Raw genomic sequence first — 23,387 nt, forward strand, 5'->3', positions numbered from 1 at the left:
TCAGGGTTTTGTTTATGTCCCCAATTCCCTAATCGCTTAATTATTTAACTACTTCTTAAGTAGAAATAAGTCGAAACCAGTTACTTTGTACTCGAATATTTGTAGTCTCGGGAAAAAGTGGAAAGACAAATTTTTATGACAAACAGATACATAAATCGTAAATTTAAGGAAAATAAATTCTAGAGCTTTTTCTGTACCTCGTGCATCTCTCTCATTCATTAAATTTAGTTGTAAATGATGCTGCCAAAGTAACAGTTAATTTTTTAACATTGTACAAGAATTGTACACGTTTTTTCTACATCCCCTTAGAGATAGGACATACTAAATTGTCATATCACTGGTTTAACATTGAAATCTGTAAGTAATATAAGATTGGAGAGCAGAATAAAAATATGAAATATTTTAATGAAATTTTTAAACTCCTGTCAACTATACAGAAAACTATCATAAAAACATATCAGTAAATTCTTATCGGTTGGGTTAAGTTATAAATCTACTCGTGATTCACGTAATCGGGCGAGGGTGGCCAAATATCTAACAGCCTGGAACTGGTCCTGGATAGAATTGGATGCGTTATACGTGTAGCAGCCACCCAAGGTTCTAGGCTTCCTTCGGCTAAACCGAGTGAGGTTGGTGCTCTGTAAAGCGCATGCATGAATCTGGCTTTTTGGATGCTGACGATACAGCGTTTCCACTCTGCTACTCCGCCACTAATATTCAAATATACAATAGTAACCTTATCTTTTTTCTCACGTGTATTATAGAAATTTGTAATAAGATACATAATGTGGTTATAATAAAATATTGTGTGATTATTTTCATATAATTAAAATTAATATGTATTTATATTTTAGAAAATACAAGGGAAGCAGTGCTTCCACCACTTCCAATGACAGCACACCACTAATCTCAACAGCATACAGTTGAACCTGTATATCTCAAACATGTTTATCTTGAAATTTATTTTTTCCTCTCATTTTCACTTTAAATTCAATATATTTTCCATATTTATTTTAAATAATTTTCTCTTAAAATCTCTATATCCTTAATTATTAATCAAAGTGTCAATTACAATTTCAAAGCTCAGTGGCTACTATTGATAGCATAAATCAACGGTTCCCAACCTTTTTTCATTAGTGTTCCCCCATGGCATTTCCAACTTCCCAAATTTCTCCAAATTTGTAGAGAGTGTTGCCATTTTGAATTTTATTTTGACTCGGTTCTCGGTCCCCTGAGTACCTACAAGTCTGGTTTTTTTATGCGTGCATGATTTGGGCATCTAATACTCTGTGCCAAATTGCAACTTCTGACATGTACTCCTTCATACCTCTAAAGCCCTAGTCACACTATGCGATTTCTAGCCACGCAGGCAACTGCAACTGCAACAAGCGTGAGTTGCACGCGTCTTCTCGTGGTCACACATTGTTCATTGGCGTTGCAACTCAGAAACACATAACCCTATAATAAACCAATAGAATTACAGTAGCTTGTTTTTGACTACTTTCATGAGTTTGCCAACATTTTATGTTCTATTTCAGAGTATTTATGAAATTTTAGCCACTTTTCTTATTAAAATAGCAAGCAGTTCCTTTTCTGGAATGAATAAAAGAAAAAAGATGATTACAGTATTTTGATAGAGCTGGCGAGAATACACAAAAAGATAAAAACTTCAATAAAATGAAGAATTAAAATCCCACAGGTATTAGTGAGCCTGAATAAGCTCGATCAATCTCGATTCTGTAAAAGTATTAATCCTTTAACTATCCACCATGATGATGAACTATTTTCATTGTTGTCACTGTATGATGTGGCACAAAGGCGTTTGTTGATTGGATGCACATTTGCAATCGTTGCGAGTAAAACAAACTTTTTGTTTCTAGTTGCGGTTGCAGTCGCGCCGGTTTTCGAGGGTGGATTACTAGTTAACGGAAACAGCCATTGCAGTTTCAGTCACTTGCGTGGCTGGAAATCACATAGTGTGACCAGGGCTTAAGATGATAACACAGCAGGAAGTACAATTTTAAAAACAAGACATAGTCTTGTCAATAAAAAATTAATAAAAATACGGAATAAATAATGGAAAAATTACAGCTTGTAGAGAAAATCTGGAGAAACTAGACATGTCCTTTTCCTTGCTAACAATAAAAAATACTTTTTATAAACAAAAACGTACTTTTTTCAAACAATACGTGGGAATATTGTTGAGAGATAATAATAATAATGGTAACACACCCCACCATCAAAAGTCCATAGCATAATCACTAATCATGCATAATGGTATCCCCACTACTATTGACTGACTGCGCAACATTTATTGATCTGTTGCATTGTACAATCGGCAGCATAAGTTTTTATTTCTACTTTTGCATTTTGAAATGTATAATAAAGTTTGTGATTGTTGCAAGGAACATTTTTTACTTAATAATTTTTTAATACTATTAATTTATGATACATAATATATTACAGTACAAATATAATCAAACATCAAAACACTTGCTGAGCCTACTATTAATTTAATATTGTAGAAATGTAATTTCCTGAGGATGGCCTATTTTAAAAATAGTCTGAAAGAGTTTGAATATTAAATTAATAGTAGGCTCAGCTTAATATATTATTTTTTCTGCCATAATAACTAACTTTTTTTCTGTACCCCTAAACAACCTATTGCATACCCACAAGGGTATGCATACCACGGGTTGGGAATCGCTGGCATAAATTATAGTTGAGAAACATCTCTTGCAAAACAGTAATAGTAGCAGTTAATGCTGCATTTCTCTGATTATCTATGAGCTTGGTTTGGTTTGTTTGTTTATGGTAATGCAACACATGGGTGATCTGACAATGGGGAATATCTCTCAGGAGAACTTTCTATGGAAAGCTGTCCCTATTTAGGTGTTACAAACATAAAGTAAACCTTGGGCCAGCCACTGGTGGGCTAAGGCTATGAGTTTGGCTTGCATCTTATTGCTTTGAGAAAGTCAGGCATCAGAAACTATTGACAAACTATTTCCATTAAGGTATATTAGAAATATTTTATTTATACCTAATACAGATATGTACTGTACAGTACTTGTCATTGTATTAATGAAATACTATATGTTCAATCAAACTTATTACTGTTTACTGTGTAGGAACCTCTATATCTCAAAACCGTTTATTTCAAAATTTTTTTCCTCATTCCTGTGAGATTTGAGATAGACAGGTTCAACTGTACTTATAATTGGTAATTGTGATGATGTGTTGTCAGCATGATCAGTTCTGAATCATCGTCATTGTTTACATATTATCATTAAAATAAAAAAAAACTTGTGTTGTTGAGATAAGTAGTATTAAAATAAGCAACTATACTAACCAAATACTTTAATTAAAATCAGATAATCTGCCAAATTATCAGGCTATAATAATGCAAAGTAACTTAGTCTTATTATAGATACACAAACATCTCAAAAACCCGATACATTTGTAATAAGTCAAACAACTACTGGATTACATCAGGCTACTTCCACGATTATTTTTAATTAATTTCTAAATAATTTATCACTAAGGGAGGTGTTAGGTACCATCTCTTATTAAATTTAATAATTATAATTAAATTAAATAATTTAGAATATTCTGGAAGAAAAGAATTGGCCCAGAGAAACTAATTAAAAATAATCACGGAAAAGTAACCTGATGTAATTTAGTAGTAATTTGTCTTATCATAGCTTGATGATTCAGCAGATAGTATTACTTTAAGTACTATCAGACGATCTAGATGAGTCAAAGTTTTGTCTTTGAAATATTTTTTCAGTTAGTAGTAAAATGTAGTATTAACTCAAGTATAAATATTTTAAATTATGGTGATTAAAATTCACTAGATATGCAATAACAAAAAGAAAAAAAAAAAAGAGGGACTATATGTAGTAACTTCAATTCTGGTAATAAAAAGTTTGCAATCGTTATATCCAAATAGTAAGAGATGCTTAATGTTTATTCATTATTTTATTTTTTTCTTCTGTCTCAGCTATGTTTTATATAAATATATTTATATATCTAAAATTATTTTTTAATAAATTTATTTAAACTATTAATTTATGTAGTGATAANGGGGGGTCGACTTGTATAACTTGTACGAATTCTCATAGAACTTTTGTATAAAGTATACTACGCTCCGCTCCTTCAAGACGATTTAAAAATTTAAAACTGGAAAACGTAATCGATAAATCGTCAACCATTACAATCAAATAAATTTCTTGAATAAGGCAAATGTTTTCTTTTGCTTACAATAATTAACTTTAAAATATAATGAGTGCTTCAAAAGTAATGACTATTTTTTTTTTATCTCGGATACTACTGCAAATAGGAAAATGAAGATAATATACATGCTATTTTACATGCCTTTATTAACTTTTCAATGATTTTCCACATAATCTCCATTAACTTCTAATCACTTTCTCCAGTACTCAATAAATCTCTGTATTCCTGTTGTGTAAAAATCATCAGTCTGACTGAGCCAGATGTTGATGTGTTAGAGAACTACTTCCCTCAAGACCTATTTTTCATTAGACCAAACATATAAAAGTTGGGTGAAGCCAAATTGGTTCTAAATGGGCTATGTAGGAAAATGTACTGTGAACTCCTTTTCAAGATGGTTCTGTGAAGAATGCATTATCATTCTGATAAACATTATCTCTTTTTTTATAGCCAAGCATGCACATTTTTGACTTAAAATTCTTCAGCATCTCCACATGGTAAACTTCATTTACTGTATATCCACATTCCAGGAAGTCCACAATAATTACTTTCCTTTAATCTCAAAAAATACTGCATGTGATTTTTTTCAGCTGATATTTCTGTTTTATTTCAATTTGACTAGTTTTTCTTTCTTGGAGAATCTTTGTGCCACTATTCCATTGACTGATATTTGCAATTGACCTACCGCTTACAATTAGACTTGAGTTCATAGTGGTAAACCCAGTTGTTATCTTTAATAACAATATTGTCAAGAAATTTTTCACCAAGGACTTGCATCACTGAAGATTCAGTAAAGGCCTGCAATTTCTGCTTCTTATGGGCATTAATCAACATGTGTGGAACCCACCTCTTACATAGTTTCTTGATAATTATCTCTGGCACATTACTGACTATTCCAGTTGCTCACAATTCTCTAATTGTTGGGTTCCAGTTTTGGAAAATTAGCTGATTTATTTGCTCTTCATTCTCATTAGTCATTGTAGTGCAAAGATGCTATTTGGCATGTCTTTCAAACCACACAGTGCTCACATCAGCTGCCAGTTTACCATATAAGCTCCTCAAATGCAATTTCAGTGGATGCAATGTGCTATTCATTCAGGAATTCAGTTGTGCATTACTACTTCAAATGCTCATTGATATCACCCACCAATTTAATATGCTACTGTACAGAGGATGACTAGGTATTTCTGATGAAACTTGCAGTTGATGGGAGATTAATATATTTATATTGCTTACTCAAAATATATTTTCACCGCAGCAATAAAAAGATAAAAAAAATAAGAAGTATTACTTTTGGAGTGCACTTTGTGTGTAAGAAACTCAATATAATATAATAATCTACAATAATAATCTACACATTTCCTGAAGATGGAGGAAAATTTGTAAGTATACAAGTTTGTTCTGTTTTCCTCAATGAGTTTTGAAGGTTTATATAATTATAAATACAGTCGACCCCCTATAACGCGGGTTCATATAATGCAGATTTGTATATCGCAGTGAAAAAATTGTGACCATATTCGTATAAAGATGCTAAAAGAGACTCGTAAAATGTGGTAAAACGTCATCGCTGACTCGTGTCGCGATAGGATTGGTCGAATCTGGATCAATAGTGGACGAGCAGCTGAACTACTTACACGCTACGGAGAGTTTAGGCGGGCAAGTTGAGTTTACTATCATCTGTACCGTATATAAATTAGGTACTGTAAGTCTAATACAATACTGTAATTTTACACATTTCTTGTGAAAAGAACATTTCTTATTCAACGGCCATAAAAATTATTTCTATTAATGATGTCTCCAAAGTTCAATGAATTTTTCGCAGAAAAATAACTTATCAGAAAACACAGCCGCCATTTGGTGCACTGCTCCGCGACAAAAACAAGCTTAAGCAATGGCGTCATTGAACGGTGCACACTCAGTAAGTAATCCTACAATTTTTTGTTTATAGCATAGTTTATACAGATTATTCCCAAAAAATTATACGTGTTTTGGAAATGTTGAGTCAAATTAGTCTAGAATCGATTAATTTTACGGAAAAAACCTTTTAAATAGCCGTAGTCATAAACTGCAAACGTGCCGGGCTGTGATTGGCTCATATATTTAAGGATTCCTACAACGTGAAATTCTTATAAAGTGGAATGTATCTACTGCGTTATAGGGGGGTCGACTGTACTAATTATATTAGAGACAAGTTATAGATAAATTATGTTTATCTTAAACTTTTCAAATACAAGAAAAAGTCTCTTATAAAAAGCATGTAAATGAACAATATAGCTTCAAAATATACAAGATGTGACAATTTAATTCCCAAATGGCCAAATAGTGTTGTCAGTGACATAATTATATCAAAATGGCATGCACATTTGTGTTTGAACGTGTTTGAACTAATACATGCATAAATTTAAAATTAATAGAACTAGTTGTTAATTAGCTATTGGGAAGATAATAGTTATCTGTGTGTACTCTTTGGCATAAATATGGGTGACTGAAAATTAGAACAATGTATTAGTATTAAAGTTTGTGTGAAAGTTGGCAAATGCACTACTGAAATGTTATAGTACATCCCAGAAACAAAACATTGGAGCATGCAATGGAAATTCTCAAGTTCACCACACCCTAAAAAGGCATGTGTGTCACACTCACAGTTTAAGACCATGCTGGTGTGTTTCTTCGATCACAAGAGAATAGTCCACCAAGAATTTTATTGAACAAAGACAGTCAACCAACAATGCTGTTTAGAAGCACTGCAGAGATTATGAGATTCTGTTCGAAGAAAAAGACCCAAACTGTGGCTGGACAAGCGGATCATTCATCACACCAAGTCACAGTGCACTCACTGAGAGACATTTTCTGACCATAAAAAGTAATTACCCAATTAAATCATCCTGCTTATTCACCTGATTTAGCTCCCTGTGATTCTTCACCAAAATTAAAAGCTACACTGAAGGACAAAGCTTTTTTAATATAACTGATATCCAACAGAATGTGAAACAGCTGCTTAACAGTATTGTGGAAAATGAGTTCCAGGCCTCCTTCCAGAAATGGGAATGCCATTTAAGTCATTGTATAGATGCACAAGGAGAATATATTGATGCTGACAGTAGCCACTAGTGTACAGTTCTGCATGTATATGTTTTAAAGATGCATTCCAGGAATTAAATTGTTACACCTTGTACAGTATATAAAGTCAAAAACTAAATCTTCAAAAATTTTTTAATATATTGAGTATCTGAAATGAATAAATAATTACTTGAAATATTGTTAAAGTACCATGAAGTGTCAATTATTAAAAAATCAATTATCCAAAAAATTGATTAACTGAAATTAGCTTCAGACTGCACTCATTGTAGAAAATATGATGTTTTTATTATAACTATGGGATTGGAGTTCTTTTTGAATTTTCCATTAATGATACATGCTGGTATGTTGCACTCCATTATCAACATTAGAATAAAACAAAGCAAAATAATTGACTTCTTTCAATTCAAGTTTGTAATAAATAATTTTTACAAGAGTGCAGTACTTTATTTAATATTAATTCTACTATGATGTATTTGTTTTATTTTGAATGAAAAGTTTCATCAATACAAGATATCAATGAAAGACTAGTACTTTAATAATAAGACAGTTTTTTCATTATTTCTTATCCTTTGTAAATTTTTATGCCTTACCTTGTTTTTTACTATTTTACTATCTTAGAATTAACATGCATCCCATAAATATAAAAGCACCAATAGATTTCTGTATAAAATTAGTCATACAAAAAATTTGCATATTTTTAATTTATTTAAACCTTTAAATATACATTTAAAAAATAATAATGATTTAAGACAGAAAAAAATTAAATAAAAATTTTAAACAATTACCTTAAAGTTGATTGTCCAAAAATATAAAGGCAAATTGATATTAACCAGAGGTCAACATTAATCCAGCAGAAATGACTAGTGGGTTAAATGACTAATTTAACAGTAGACTGAGACAAACTCCTAATGGACTTAGAGAAAGGTGAGAATTATTCTGTACACTCACAAGGACAAATGTTCATTATGGGCCAAGGAAAAAAATGAGCTGGACAGACACATTGGAAACAAATCATCTAGAGTGACAAAAAAAAATTCAATCTTGATGGTTTAGATTGTTGTAACAATTACTGGCATAATTTTAGAAGGGAGGAAGGAACTATATTCCAAACAACAAGAAGGTGATGGCTTAATTATGGTTTGATTTTAGTTGGCAAGGAGATTCCACTTGCTTTTTCACAAGGGCATGCAAAAGCAAATGATTATCAAGACTTATTAACAAGCAATATCTAGCCCTTTGCAGAACATATTACTTAGTTCTTTTTCTCATTCACACAGTAAATTTTACATATGAATGGTTTTTAGCTATTATTGATTAGCCAGCTCTATATCCTGGTCTCCAATGGAAAATCTTTGAGGATTCTGACTAGAGCTGTATATGCAAATGGGCAGCAATATAATAGTGTGGAGAAACTAAAACAAACCACAATTTATCATTAGAGGAAATAAGTACATCTCTCATCTAAAAACTCATACAATCAATGCCAAATACTGCATTTACATTGGATATCAAGTATAATTTATTAACATGTCATTAATTGTTTCAGTTAATTTTGTTATATGCCCTTATATTTTTGGGACAGTCAAATTGATTGTAATTCTTCAAAATTACTGTTTAATTTTTTTTGTTTCAATAAATGGTTATAATTTTTTATATGTACTGTACATTTGTGAAAATTTAAACAAACCAAAAATAAATTACTTTTTGCAAAGTTTTCAGTGTAAATGATTTTATATAGAAATATATTAGTGCCTTTATATTTATGAGATGCACCGTAAAATTGTTTCACTTTAAACTTTTATTCTCTCTCTACCAAATATGATTGGCTATCGGAAATTGTCCTGCCCCAATTATTTTAAATAATCTCTACTGTAATTTAATATTGTAGTATAATTATAATTAAAGGAAGATTCCATATTCATCTCAGTGTCTTTGAACAATTAGTTTGTCCTTTTTAATAACTTTATTTTCAGTATTTTCATTATTTGTTTAAAAGTCAGTTTGAATGGGAGCAGGTTCTTTGTCAATTTTAAATTGCAATTCAGTTAATTTTGTTATATGCCTTTATATTTTTGGGACAGTCAAATTGATTGTAATTCTTTAAAATTACTGTTTAATTTTTGATTTAATATCCAGTATATTGATATAATCCAGTATATGACAATTTAAAATTGACACATACTGGAATCATGAACTGGAGCAATAGTTTTCCCTATTGGTACATGGTATATTATACATAGGTTATGTGAAGATTTTATTTTTATTCTAACAATTTTCTGCAGGTTATATGCACAAAAATATGATTAATGATCAGGATGTAGATTAAAATGCACTGCTTTTAAATTTGATGTATAACAAGTTTAAAAACACCACAATAACAGTTAAATTATTGTACAAAAAAATTACATTTTTAATATTTTCTTTTTAATTGAGTGATGATGTATTATTACATCTTAGCATCTGGTGATTTAGATCTTACATGTCTTTGGACATTGTCTGATATTATTTAATAAATAATTTATAGTAGAGAGTAGAGTCTTGCAAACTCTACTTAAAATGTAGACCGAGGTGATGAATTATTGAAAATGACAAGTTTTACAGTATAGAGATGATTTTACACTAAATAGTGGAATTTTCATAAAGTTATTAATATGCAAATTCATATACTTATTAATTATATGTCAATAGTGACTATTTCTATTTGTAGTTAAATTTTAATTGAAAAAATATTGCCTATTCAATGGTTAATTTCAAGTTAATGACATTTGTGTTATTGTGTTTTTGCAATGGCACTTTGGAAAAAGGGTTTTCTTTGTTAACACATGGAATTGATGTTATTGTCAAGTGTCGCCAGTGAATAACAATAACTTATTTGATCTTAGCATTAATTATAGAAGTAGAAATCAGATTATGTGTATTTATTTTATTTTTGAATGACGTGAAAAGTTTTACAGAATATTGAGTTATAGAGTCAAGTTTCCAGGACTCTACTGTATTTACTTTTTAAATAGTTAAAAGGTAATGAGATCAAACACACTAGCTTAAGATGCATATTGCTAAGTTTTTATTAAATAGAAATGCTATTATGTGTAAAACTTTGTAGAGAAATTAAGAATTTTTTAAAATTATTACTGTTCATTAGAATGTAGGGAAGTGGAAACCAGAAAATAAAAATGAAAGCAATAATATAATTCCAGATATTAATTGATAGTGATTAATGATGTAACACTTTAATCATGCTGTTTCAAGTGAATGATATGAGATCCAATAAAAGCTTTATATAATATGAAATAAATTTTATTAATCCATTCCCTTATTATCTCAAGTATACTCTGAAAAATAATTATGTACTTTTTTACAATCCTGAGTTTTCTCATTCATTGCTCCAAATTTTCTGTACTTAATTTTATCTTCCCAAATTGATACACTGTCCTACTATATCTAATTGCTAACAAATTGTCTAATTTATATTTCTATCAATAGATGACAATACTATGTATATATATTATGAATGTCCTCAGTGCTACCTGAAATTAATTACAAATTTATTTTTTCACATTTATAGTGAATTATGTAGCTTTATACACAGGGTGTATTAAAAAGAATGACCTGATTTTAGAGTGGATTACGAAATGGGACATTCCAGGAAGGAAATATGTGTTGATGAAATAGGCATGGCCTAGAGTTTTAGAGAATTGCTGCTAGATGCCACAATGTACAACAATTTCTCAATGACACAATGCCTCAATGCTGGATAGGGCACACAGGACCCTGAGACACTACCCTACATTCTTGGCCTTCAAGATCTCCAGACAGCTCCGTGCAATTTTTCTTGGGATATGTGAAGGAAAGTGTTTTCACCCCCCTTTAGCTTGTGACTTAGATGAGCTAAAAAACAGAATAAAGCTGCCATGACTTCTCTCAACTTATATATCTTACGTAGAGTGTATGAAGAATTTAGCTATCATGTAGACGTTGTCCATGTGGCTACTGGTGGACACAGAGTATTTGTAATAACATAGCTGAAACTTTAAGATTTTGTGAGTATTTTGCATTTTGTCCCTGTTTTCATCAATAAATATAAAGTTTTAAAATCAGGTCATTCTTTTTGATACACCCTGTATAATAATACTGCTTTTTATAAGATAAAATATATGCTAAAAATTTTTTGAAAAAATTGTATATACAATCAAATTGTTAGTATTAAAATTTGTGTTTAGTATATGTTTCAATCAAAAGGGGGCATATTATTCACATATGTTTTGTTTTGACTGGCAGGCTTTTGCAGAAATAATTACTTTGACGTTTATTATTTATTTACCCTGAAAATCACAATGAGTGAGGAGGAATATAATAGTAATAGTTTTGAAGATTTAGTTGATTCTGGAAATGAAGAAGAAAGAACTTTGCCTGATGCCAGGGGATGGGTAAAAACAATTGGGAATGACTCCATACCTTTGCATCTGCCATACTCTGTTTTTCCATTCATGGAAAGAAGTGAAATTCATTATGTTTTTGATAGAAATGAAAATATTTTGCAATATTTTGAAAGTTTTATGGATAATGATATGATTGAATTTATTGTTGAAAAGACAAATATAAATACTGAACAGAAGCTAAGAGGAAAGATTGACTTAGAAAAATAAAAGTGGCACACTCAACAACATCCAATGAATTAAACTATTTTTAGGAATACAGATTCTAAAAAGCATTGTAAAAAAATCTGATGAACAAATGCATTTCTCAAAAAAATCAGTGGTTACAACTTCATTCTTTAGTAAAACAATGTCGCATTGAAGGTTTTATCAAATAACAAAAATACCTACACTGTATAAATGATGTAGAATATGATCATAAAAGTCTCCTTATCCTAAATTACATAAAATATGGTCCATTTATGAAAAAATAGCAATTAAATTCAAGATAAGGTTTACTCCTGAAAAAGATATCACAATTGACAAAAGTCATGCTTTTCAAAGGCCAACTTGGCTGGGTACAATATATATTCTTAAAAGGACTCAATTTGGAATAAAATATTACATCCTGTATGAATCAAGGTCTGGATATGTGTGGGATTTCATAATATATACAGGAAAGGGAACATACTATATATATGTCATTACTACTAACGTTGAACAACATAAGTAGTAATGGCACTTATAAAATCCTTGCTGAATAAAGGTTATTGTCTCACTGCATATAATTATCACACATCACCAAAATTGGTAAATATGTGTATTTCTAATGAAACTGGTATGCTTATTTCTACTGAAACCAATATATTTGGGACCATTGAGCTTACTAAAAATAGGGTTTGTTGGTTTTTAAAACCTGTTTTGAAAAATCGGTTTTTGAAGAAATTTATATAATTTGAAAACTGGATTTTCCCAACTGAAACAACCAGTTTTTGAGTCTAGACTTAAAACATAAAAATTAATTAATTATTTGATTAAAAACATCAACATTTTGACACAAAATCATCTCTGGCATAAAATGGGAATATTGTTAAATACTAAGCTTCATAAAACTGACTATAAAAACAAAAAAATCTCCTTATGCCTGAAAAATGTCCTATTCTCCCTAAAATAGAGAGAAATCTTGCAACAACATAAAAATGTATGGCAACATGGTGATGAGTGTTTTTTAATTTTATGAAAAGGAGTAGTTCAGAAGAAATTATTTCAAAACTTGCTGCCTTTGATGGATTGTCTATTAATAGCATTACAACAAGCTTGTTCATACAAGAGTGTTTGCTACAATGGGGATATTTCTTACCACAAAACAACTCACAAGTACTGGAACTTATTCATACATTTTATGAAACCATAAAAGAATTGAATTGTATGAAGAAGGATGGGGAAAAATTTTCTATAACTTAGATGAATGGACTAGCAAGAGAAATGGCAGATATTTGAATATCAATGTACACCATTTTGAAAAAGATTTTAATTTAGGATTAGTTTTCATATCTAGTTCTTATGATGCTAAGACAACATTAAAACTGGTTTCTAAGAGGCTACAAATTTTTAACTTGGATCTAGCAACTGATATAGTTGCAGCAACAAATGATGATGTTATGAAAAAATTTGGCCAAATATCACTTATAATTAATCAATTCTACTATTCACATGCCATATACTTAGCAGTTACTGATGTATTATATAAAAATAAAAAACCTACTGAAACTGATATAAATGTTACAAGTGAGGAATCGGAAAATGGCAAGTCTGAGGATTCTGAGAATACTATGACGAGTTAACTTCTCTTGATCTGGATGATTGTAGATTATCTATGTTCACACAACTGATATATAGATATCACACAAATATAAACAATCGATTTTCCAATTCAGAAAAATTGCAAATTTTTAGAAAATCTCCCATAAGAAATAGCATTCTCCAGAATTATGTAAAACAGAAATATGAGAAGGAATTAAGTCTGATTCTCGATTGCAAAATGGAATAGTTTAGATGCCATGATAGAAAGATTTGTACACTTTAAAGAATATGTTGTTTTAGCTCTGAATGACATTGGTGCTTCTCACATGTGGAATGAAACAGAATATAAGATAAAATGGTAGAGCTCCTTAATGTTTTAGGACCAATATGTTTAACAGCTGAGGCCTTAGGACGACAAGATACAAATTTATTAACAAGTGAAGGCATATTTTAATTTTTGTTGTGTGAAATGAAAAATTTGAAAACAAATTAGTTTCAAGTTGTTACACATTGTAGAGGCATAAATTCAAGAAAGAAGACAAACAGGATTAGTAACACTTCTCCTTTACAAAATTCACAGAATGTCATCATCTAGTGTATTTCTTCACTTGCTGCAAAATCTGATATCATTAAGTTATCTGGACAAATATTATAGAGATTATATCCAAATTATTGTATATAAGATGACTGCAATGATGAGAAAAGTGGCAAAGAAGAAAATCAAGCCATAGCTTTAAAAAATGCTGCTATAAAGCAACTTGGTTGTCATTCCAATTGACATCTAATTCACTGATCTGTGTAAAATGAAGAGTTCAAAAGATAAAACACAGGTGGATGTGCCCACTTATGTATTATTTGCTGTATACTACAGTTGCATCCCATATCATAGCAAAAACATTTTTCAAGGATTCCCATGGGAAAATTACCACAGCATGTACAGAACACTTAAGTCTCACAAGCTGCATGTAGGAATTTAATGACACCCAGCATCTATTTAGCAGTGTAAACTAAATAGCTGGCATTTATAGGAGAACCAATGCCTATTGGTCTTCTATAAACTTTGCAAACAATTTATATATGTATACTAGCTACAAGGACCTGCTTCGCTGGGCAAAAAGTAACGATAGTGAAGATTAAGATAATTACATTATAGCCAATCTTACCCGTTTTCACAGAATGCAAGAATTAGGTCCCCCGTTTCTAGACTAATTAGAGAATTTTTACGTCCAGTCAAATGAACTATTTTCAATTTGATCAATTTTCTGGAACATTTACAATCGTTCTATAATCGAACCAATTCGAATACAAATTCAAATTTAAAACGGTTTGAACATTTTTTAAATTGAAATAGAAAATCTTCGAAGTCAACCACTTTAAGTCCCCATATCTCCCGCACCCTTATAGCTTCAAACTTTTCGTTCGACGCTGGACTAGATCGCCGCCGAAAACCCCTACGATGCAAGACCAGATCGCCGTCGAAAATTCCTACAACACAGGACCAGATCGCATCTATCTAAGAACCTTTCCAACGGAAAAATTTATGTAAGCGTTTTTGCTCGAGAATAAACAGTTTGCCTCTGTAAAACACTCTTTTGCTGCCTCATAAAACCGCCACCCACATATGCGTAGACCTTAGACCATCCCGATGGTAGGGAATAAAAATCTCCCCCCTAATTGGCGTTCTTACAAAATTGATGACCCCAATATCATGCCATCCATTCCCTCATTATATTTACTAATTGAAAACTAGCAATTTTTAACAATATTTTTAGCAATCATAAATGTGCATTGTTTATATTATTAATACAATAAACAGTAGTTGATGAAGTATATTTATATAATGTTTCATTTATGAACAATTCACAAAGTTTTACTTATAACCCTAATTTTATCAGTAACATAATTTTATTCATTTTTTGGAAGAATTTTTATTTGAAATTTAGAATAATATACTTTCTTGTAATTAAAAATTTACTTATAATTAGATAAATATCAAATATTTATAATTCTTACACCAAAATATAATTTTAATATCATTAATAAATTATTTTATGAAGAGCAATGATAATAGTTAAAGATTAAATATTATTTTCAATTTCATAAAAAAAAATCAGCTGATAACTGAAATTGAAATTTATTTTCAATTTCATAAAAAAAAATCAGCTGATAACTGAAATTGAAATTTATTTTCAATTTCATAAAAAAAAATCAGCTGATAACTGAAATTGAAATTTATTTTCAATTTCATAAAAAGAATTGATAAAATAAAAATCTCAATTAATACTTATCATTAAATTGAAAAATATGAAATGATATAAAAGATTATGTAAATTACTGAGTTAGAAAAATTGGTATTTACATCTCACAATGTCTAAAATTATTATAAAATCTGTCTTGATGTAAACAATTCCATTTTAAATAAAATATAAAACCCAAAAACAGGTACTGAAAAGATTATAATAATCAAAAGTATGTTTGAATAAAATGCTGTATCCACACACACTTTTAACTCCCATAATCTTTCTAGCACTTGTTTTTTGAATTTTATATTCTAAAATTATTAATTCTTTTTTACAATATCCCAAATTATCTTCAAGTACTTTTCTCCAAGTGTTATTAGTTTTTCGTGCCACTGCTAGAAAAACATCATTGTCTTTTTTGGTTTATAAGTTTTTTCTTTCATCAAAAACTTAAGTAAAGATTTACAAACACAACTGGGACAATAAGGTTGTTTTTTTATAACATGATGTGTATATAATTCACAAGATCACCATAATGGGATGCAAGGAAATGCACTTGTACCCTTAGCTCAAACAAAAGATGTGGAAAAAGAAAAAGAATAGGATATAATGAGAATTTTATTTCATTCATAAATGCACAAAGCAATCTTCATCAGCTTAGAAAGTTTCATTAATTTTGTATAACTAATACATACACAGCCAAGTCACTTTATTATGACTACCAGCTAATATCCAGACTAACTGCCTTTTGTAGCATGGATGACAGCTAGATGGTATGAAAGTGATTCAATAAGATGCTGAAGGTTGCCACAGGTATCTGGTGCCATACAGTGTGTCTGACAGCTGATGAAGGTGCATGGTGGATATGATGATCAAGGTGGTTAATTAGGTTTAAGTCTAGGAATTAAAAAGCCAAGGAAGTACTTGTAAGTCTTGGTCATGCTCCTCCAACCACTCCACGAATATTCTGGACATATCATATGGCCAGAATTGTCATTCTGGCCATATGATATGTCACATTGTAAAGTTGGGAAATTACATTTGCCCCATGAACATGTATATGTGAACTTGATCTGGAAGTATGGATACATATCCAATTTGGTTGAGAGTGCCTTTCAGAGATATTTTCCAATGTGATATGGTACAAATGATTTGCCACCAAATTAGTTGATGATGGAGAAGTGTTTTTAAACATTAATCAAGTTTGTTTTTCCAGTGACATACATAAATCTTCTTTGAATTGTAAAAATTTGCATTTATTCAATGTGCACACTGCAGAAATATTTATTGTTTCACTTGCTTCTATGACAATTATCATCCACAAAATTATGCTCCCAAAAAGCAAACAGATTAAATAATGTTAATAAAAATGTCTTTTTATTAACAAAATTGGCCTTGATTAATGATAATTTTATTTATATCTAATCCTCTTCCTAAATAAATTATAAATAAATGTTAGTATGAATCCTATAAGTACATGAATATTCAAATTTACTTTATTTATTCAAAAATTATTTTTGAATAAATATTTTATATATATATTTATATANCCAAGAATAAAGTAAAAATTATAGTTTTTGTATTAAAAAAATTTACATGATACCATCAAGATTTGAAACACCAAACTCAGATTATGAAACCATTGACTGATGGCTCAATGCAGGTACTATCAACAAAGGATGGATATTCTACAGGCTTTTCTCCTTTAATTAATTTTGAGTATTGCATCTTATTGCTTGGCACATATCAGTTGTTGGGGATGCACTACTTCACTGAGTTTGATCAAAATTGGTGACCCCAATGTCATATTGTCCCCTCCTAAGTATATCAAACTAAACCTTTGTAATAAATATAGTAAATAATTTTAATGTATAATTGACAAACATTTTCAATCTTACACAAGATCTGCTTCAAGTCAACAACATTCTAAAATTGGAATGTGCAGAACAAATTACAAATTTTAAATAATTGGAACAAAAATACAAAGATGTAAAATATAAAATTTGATAATGATTTGGTTGCTTTTGAAGATATATAAAATTAAAACAGATACAAATATATGAAATGAAAACATCACACAAATAGTATTAACTGATACATGTTTGTATTGCCTGGCTTTTCATAAAAGCAATGCCAAGCATATGAGATGCTTTTTCCATCCTAAAATTAATGCAACTGCCCATCCAGTCAGCTTTGTATATTTCGAAAGCTTCCAGAGCCCTGATGTGTGGTCAGTTTGGAAGGATTGTTTGATTAATGTTGCATTCTGGGTTTGATTTGTGCATTGATCTCTCTGGACCAACAGAATGATAGTGTATTTTTTATTCATTATATCATAACAAGGTTGTAACATTTTGCATTTGGAACACTTTGTTGACCCAATGTACCATACACCATATCCTTTTGGAACATGTTTATATTATACATTTTTGTATTTTGTTCCAATTATTTAAAATTTGTTAATTAGTTCTGCACATTCCAATTTTAGAATGTCGTTGACCCAAAGCATATCTTGTCTAAGATCAAAAACATTTGTCAATTATACATGAAAATTATTTATTAGATTACAAAGGTTTGGTTTTATGTTCTTTGTCGTTGATTCAGTTATTGAGAAGGTAATTCCAATTAGTAAATCATTATATAGTAAAATATGAAAGAAAGTGTATTTCTAAATGTAAAATTTTTAGTAAGTCTAACACCATAATTAATGCAAAAAATAGGGTATCTCAAAATTCAGTCAGTCAAAAGTTTGTGATTCATTTATGATTCAATTGCTTCAATGGAAGCATGGATGAATGTCTTATGAACATTTATGAATTATGAATAACATGCAGATATTATTCCAAATTGGTTTTAAAAATGTTCTTAGAATAAATCTTGGCTAACTGATTTTTTGTCAATGTGTATTTCATTAAAAATAACTTACTTTTTTAAATCTTTCACTAATATATTATATATATATATATATATATATATAATATATTAGTGAAAGATTTAAAAAAGTAAGTTATTTTTAATGAAATACACATTGACAAANATGATCATTTGTTTCTTATATTATACACTAAAAAAATATAAAAATCTTTGGAAACAGATAATTTATTCCATCTAATATTTTTTTTAAGTACTCTTCTCATTATCAGAGTTCATTGTTTTTAATCAAGCAGTATATCCCAATGATGATTGAATACTGAAAATGTTTAGTGAAATAAATTCAAATGAAACTATGAATAAATATAGGATTATTATTTTTATTTATTGAAAACATACAAAGAGCAAACTGTGATTTGAATTTGTTGGATAACAAATGTGCTAAAGCAACCCTGTCAGTTGTGCTTATGCATTCAACTGCAAGCTTCCATTAATATTAAACTGTATATATTCATTATTAGTATAAGATATGTTCATGTATTCCTGTACAACAGATCTTCACTTTATAACTGATTTATGTTTTCTTTAATGATTTTAGTGCTTTTTTTCTTCCTAACAATTTCAATGTGGTATTACCTAGTTCAAACAGTCTCTATGTAATTTATGATAAACCCATAGAAAGTCAAAGTTCAATTTATTATGCTTTGCCAGAAATTAAGTATATCGTAAGTGTTGAAAGTACCTCCACAGGTAATCAATAAATGATTGTTATTGCATTACTGTATTGTATTACTTGTAGAGGTTACTATACTGTAAATAACTTTAATTTACATAAATTGAAGATTTATTTCATGTTTAAATTTTTTTAATCTTATGAAATCACTTACATATTATATTTTTTTATAATTTGTCAAAAATGAATATAAGTAGAAATCTTCGAAACTTGGTTCCATAGGGATATCTCACTGAATAGGTTGTTTATGTGGCAAAAAATTTTTCTATTCTATACTGCTATTTGGAAGCTTATATAAATAAGAGATGTTGTTTCTACTCAAATTAAGCTGTCTGTTTGTTTAGACATTAATTTTTGATTTGTTTATAACATAAAAATTGTTATGTACTGAACTATTTAAAAAGTAAAACTATTTTTTTTCTTCAGGATGAAAGTGGAAATAAAATTTGGATATGCCCAGCTTGTAAACAACCAGATGATGGAAGTCCGATGATTGGTTGTGATGAATGTGACGATTGGTATCATTGGTATGTAATTATTTATTTTTTTTAGTATTATTATTTGATTTGAACAGGAAAAATATAATGTTATATATTATATGATGATTGTTACATTATAAATTTTTAAAAATTTTTCAAACCCCAGCCCTTTACTTGAGTTAACATAAATACTGTGCTTTTCTCTCAAAAGCATAATGTGGAGTGTGAAGATTATTTTTCCCTTGCATCCTCCTCAAATCATGGGAATAATTCCCATGATTTGAGGAGGATGCAAGGGAAAAATAAGTGTATTGCCTAAGTTTGACTTAATTGTGAATGATGTTGAGACTGAAGTTTTAAATGCAAAAACGTGTACGTCGGATGTTCAGCACCGTTTTCCTGTAAGCCTAGAAGTTTGACAATGGTGTTTGGAATGTCAAGCATGATTTCACTGACTATCCAAACACCATTGTCAAACTTCTTGGCTTACAGGAAAGCGGTGCTGAATGTCCAACATACACGTTTTTGCATTTAAAACTTTGGTTTCAACCTCGTTATGGTCTGCTCATAAACTGCCTCCAGGTGTAAAAGGCAATAAACAAATAAACAAGCGGAAGTTAACTACCCCACAAAACATGTCTGTAATGGAATGCTGTTATATAGTAACCAAATGTAACAAATCCTAAGATTAAGGTATAATAAATAAAAATTAATATGTAATAAATATGGATATAATATATAACAGGGACCAAAATCTAGCTGATTGGTTGGGATCCCTTCCTTTAAATTGGGAAGAAGGAGATTTTGGATGAAGGTGAAAGGGTCATTACACTCAGATTTCAGCTATCCAATAATTCACAGAGGATGAGAAGTTACTCCTCTAAGAAAAAATGTTCAAGTACAGATACAGTACTGAGATTTGAGGAAGAATGTAGATAGTTCAATGCAATTTTTAATCATATTTTTAATTTAGTTAATTAAAATATATGCTCTCCACCTCAAATTAGTACTGTAGTGTCTTGCCCCTGTACTATACATCATACTTTTCCATTAGCAATGGAGTTATGCTGGCCATCTAACTAGCTCCTTTCAGGGAAAAATTTTTGAATTGAAATAACATGACTTCCAGTACTGCCTGGAAGTTCATATATAGTTAATCAGGGCATCCTGCCCCTAAGCTTTCCATATCTGGTCTTGAATTTCATTTATCTAACACCATTCTTGAGATTAAGGAAAGATGGACAGATAGATGACAGTGGGAATTTATGTCTCCAGTTTTTCAAATCACAGCCCATCAATTAATGTTAAATATATAATTGGTGCATAAACACATAAATATGATGATAGGGTGACAAAATTCACAAGACTTTTAAAATTTGTGGATTAATTTCCATTTTGAGGAAAGTTGCAGAGCAATGATTGTCAAGCTTGTGGTAAATTAATACTTTCTTTATTATTGATGGAAATGCCTTTGAGTGTAACTTTATAGATCTCAATAGCTTCTACAGTTCTTATTGTTTGAATACCAAATATTTTTTTAGCAATTTAGCTTTCTCCAGCACAGGGACACACTAAACTCACTTGCATGTTGTTCAAGTATGGTGACATAATTACCTTTATCTCAATACAAATGCAAAAATCTCATACATTTTTTGAACAGCTTAATAATCAGGAGCAGGCTCCTGAAAGAATCCAAAATGTTTTTTTTTTTTTTTTTTCAATTAAATTGTGCTAGCTTATGTATGCATGGTGTGTTGTGTTGTTTATTACATAAATTTAATCTCTTCGTAAGTTGTCAGTTGTGACTGTAAGGTAAGATGTCAGATTATACTTCACTGGGTATCTGAATTCAAATCAACTCCAAAATCTATATCTATTGATATATAAGTCATCATTGATAGTATAGTTGAAGACATTCTTTCTCATTCCTCATGTCATCACTGCTGTATTATTATGTTATAAACCTGTCTTTAATGAGTGTAAATTGTGACTAGCCTTATATACACTAATATACTGGTGACTCATGTTAACTAATCAATTTCTGTGTAAATTAAAAATAACTTTGCTATTCTCCACACTTTAATTAGGTTTTAATGAAATAATGCATTTTTGTATAACATATAATAAATTGTATATTGTCAAATATTAAAAAAATATTTTTTTTCCATTTATAGGGTATGTGTAGGAATAGTAGTGCCTCCTAAAGAAGAAGAAAGTTGGTATTGTACAAGATGTATAGCCAAACGTCAAGGAGCAAATCCCAGAAGAAAGAAAAAGAAACATAAAAAAGAAAAATAATTTATATCATTATTGTTATTGTCTATTGTGGATATTGTAAATTGATACTGAATGTTGTATTGTACTTTGTTTTTGTGGGTAAATATATTGTTTTTTTTACTGTATTTGTTTTAATTTATTGTGTATAAAATTGTTTTAATAATTATTTTGTTTATTTCTTCAGACTCTATTCTTTTTTATGAAAATTGAACAGATTTTTTCAAATTAATTAATTTATCTATTTCAATTTTGGAGATTAATTTTTTGTTGTTGATATAATTATATTTTTGAAAGTTTTTCTTATAATTATTATTAATTTTTTGAGTCTTGTTTTTACTAAAGAAAAATGAGTTACTTTTCTGTATTGAAACTGTTTTTTAAAATCTAATAATGAAAGAATAGATAATAACTTGTAAGCTTATTTAATCCTAAGAAATTCTGAATTTTTTTTATAAACGAAAAAAGATCAAAATTTTATTATGTAATGATAAGGTCCTCTAAGAAATAATATAAAATTAAATATAATGGAATATAAAAGATAAATTACATTATACAAAGTATGTTAATAAGAAAGAAATTACTAGAAAAATACTAGTTAAAAGTGCATTTTTTTCATAAAATATCACACTTCAGAACTTTAGAATAGAACGTGTATATAAGAATAACATTCATAAGAATGTGTACAAAACTTTATAAATATTTTACTGGTATACAAACTGCAGCTAATTTAGAATTTTTGTGTTTGTTAAATATAATAATTGAAGCAGTAAAATGTACTGTATCATGTGTTCAAACAAAAAGTTTACTTATGACTAGTAGACTTGATGACATTATATCTGGCCATGCTTTTCATTGTCCTGGTTCACATTGCTAGAAACACTTAAATCTTGTAAATGTAATTAACCCAGATTCAAAGGATAATATTTTAACAGAAATGGAAGCACATAGACGATCACATTTGTATTCCAAATAATTAAGGACTGAATTAACAAGTGTACTGTAGTTAATTGCATTAGAGTGGGACTTGGCCAACAAATTGGCCCTCTCTAAAACTTTCATGGATGTAGTTAGAATTCTTGAGAGATCTAAGTATCTTGCCAGAAATTTTGATGTTTCACAATGAGATAAGATTCTAGAAGCATCTGATGACAACTGTGGTATCATAGAAATCAAATTTGTAATGAACATCTGTTGATATGGTTTTCACTATTAGGGTCAGTAGGATAGTATTTCATCTGTAACTAAATTAACAATT

The 23,387-nt window shown here is 29.6% G+C and overlaps 1 protein-coding gene across 1 annotated transcript in view; it reads left to right on the forward strand.

Annotated features, from left to right (window-relative positions):
- LOC111630196 (transcription initiation factor TFIID subunit 3-like) overlaps positions 1–22,257 on the forward strand; it is a 94,787-nt gene extending 72,530 nt beyond the window's left edge. Inside the window, exons 6-7 of the mRNA XM_023374258.1 lie at positions 19,803–19,903; positions 22,030–22,257. Of these exons, the coding sequence (XP_023230026.1) occupies positions 19,803–19,903; positions 22,030–22,153 (225 nt within the window). The 3' untranslated portion in view covers positions 22,154–22,257. The remainder of the gene's footprint in view (positions 1–19,802; positions 19,904–22,029) is intronic.
- The last annotated feature ends 1,130 nt before the right edge of the window (positions 22,258–23,387 follow it).

Source organism: Centruroides sculpturatus, unplaced genomic scaffold (assembly GCF_000671375.1).
Source record: "Centruroides sculpturatus isolate CEXI.00-Female unplaced genomic scaffold, Cexi_2.0 scaffold613, whole genome shotgun sequence".
In the NCBI taxonomy this organism is placed as follows: Eukaryota; Metazoa; Arthropoda; class Arachnida; order Scorpiones; family Buthidae; genus Centruroides; species Centruroides sculpturatus.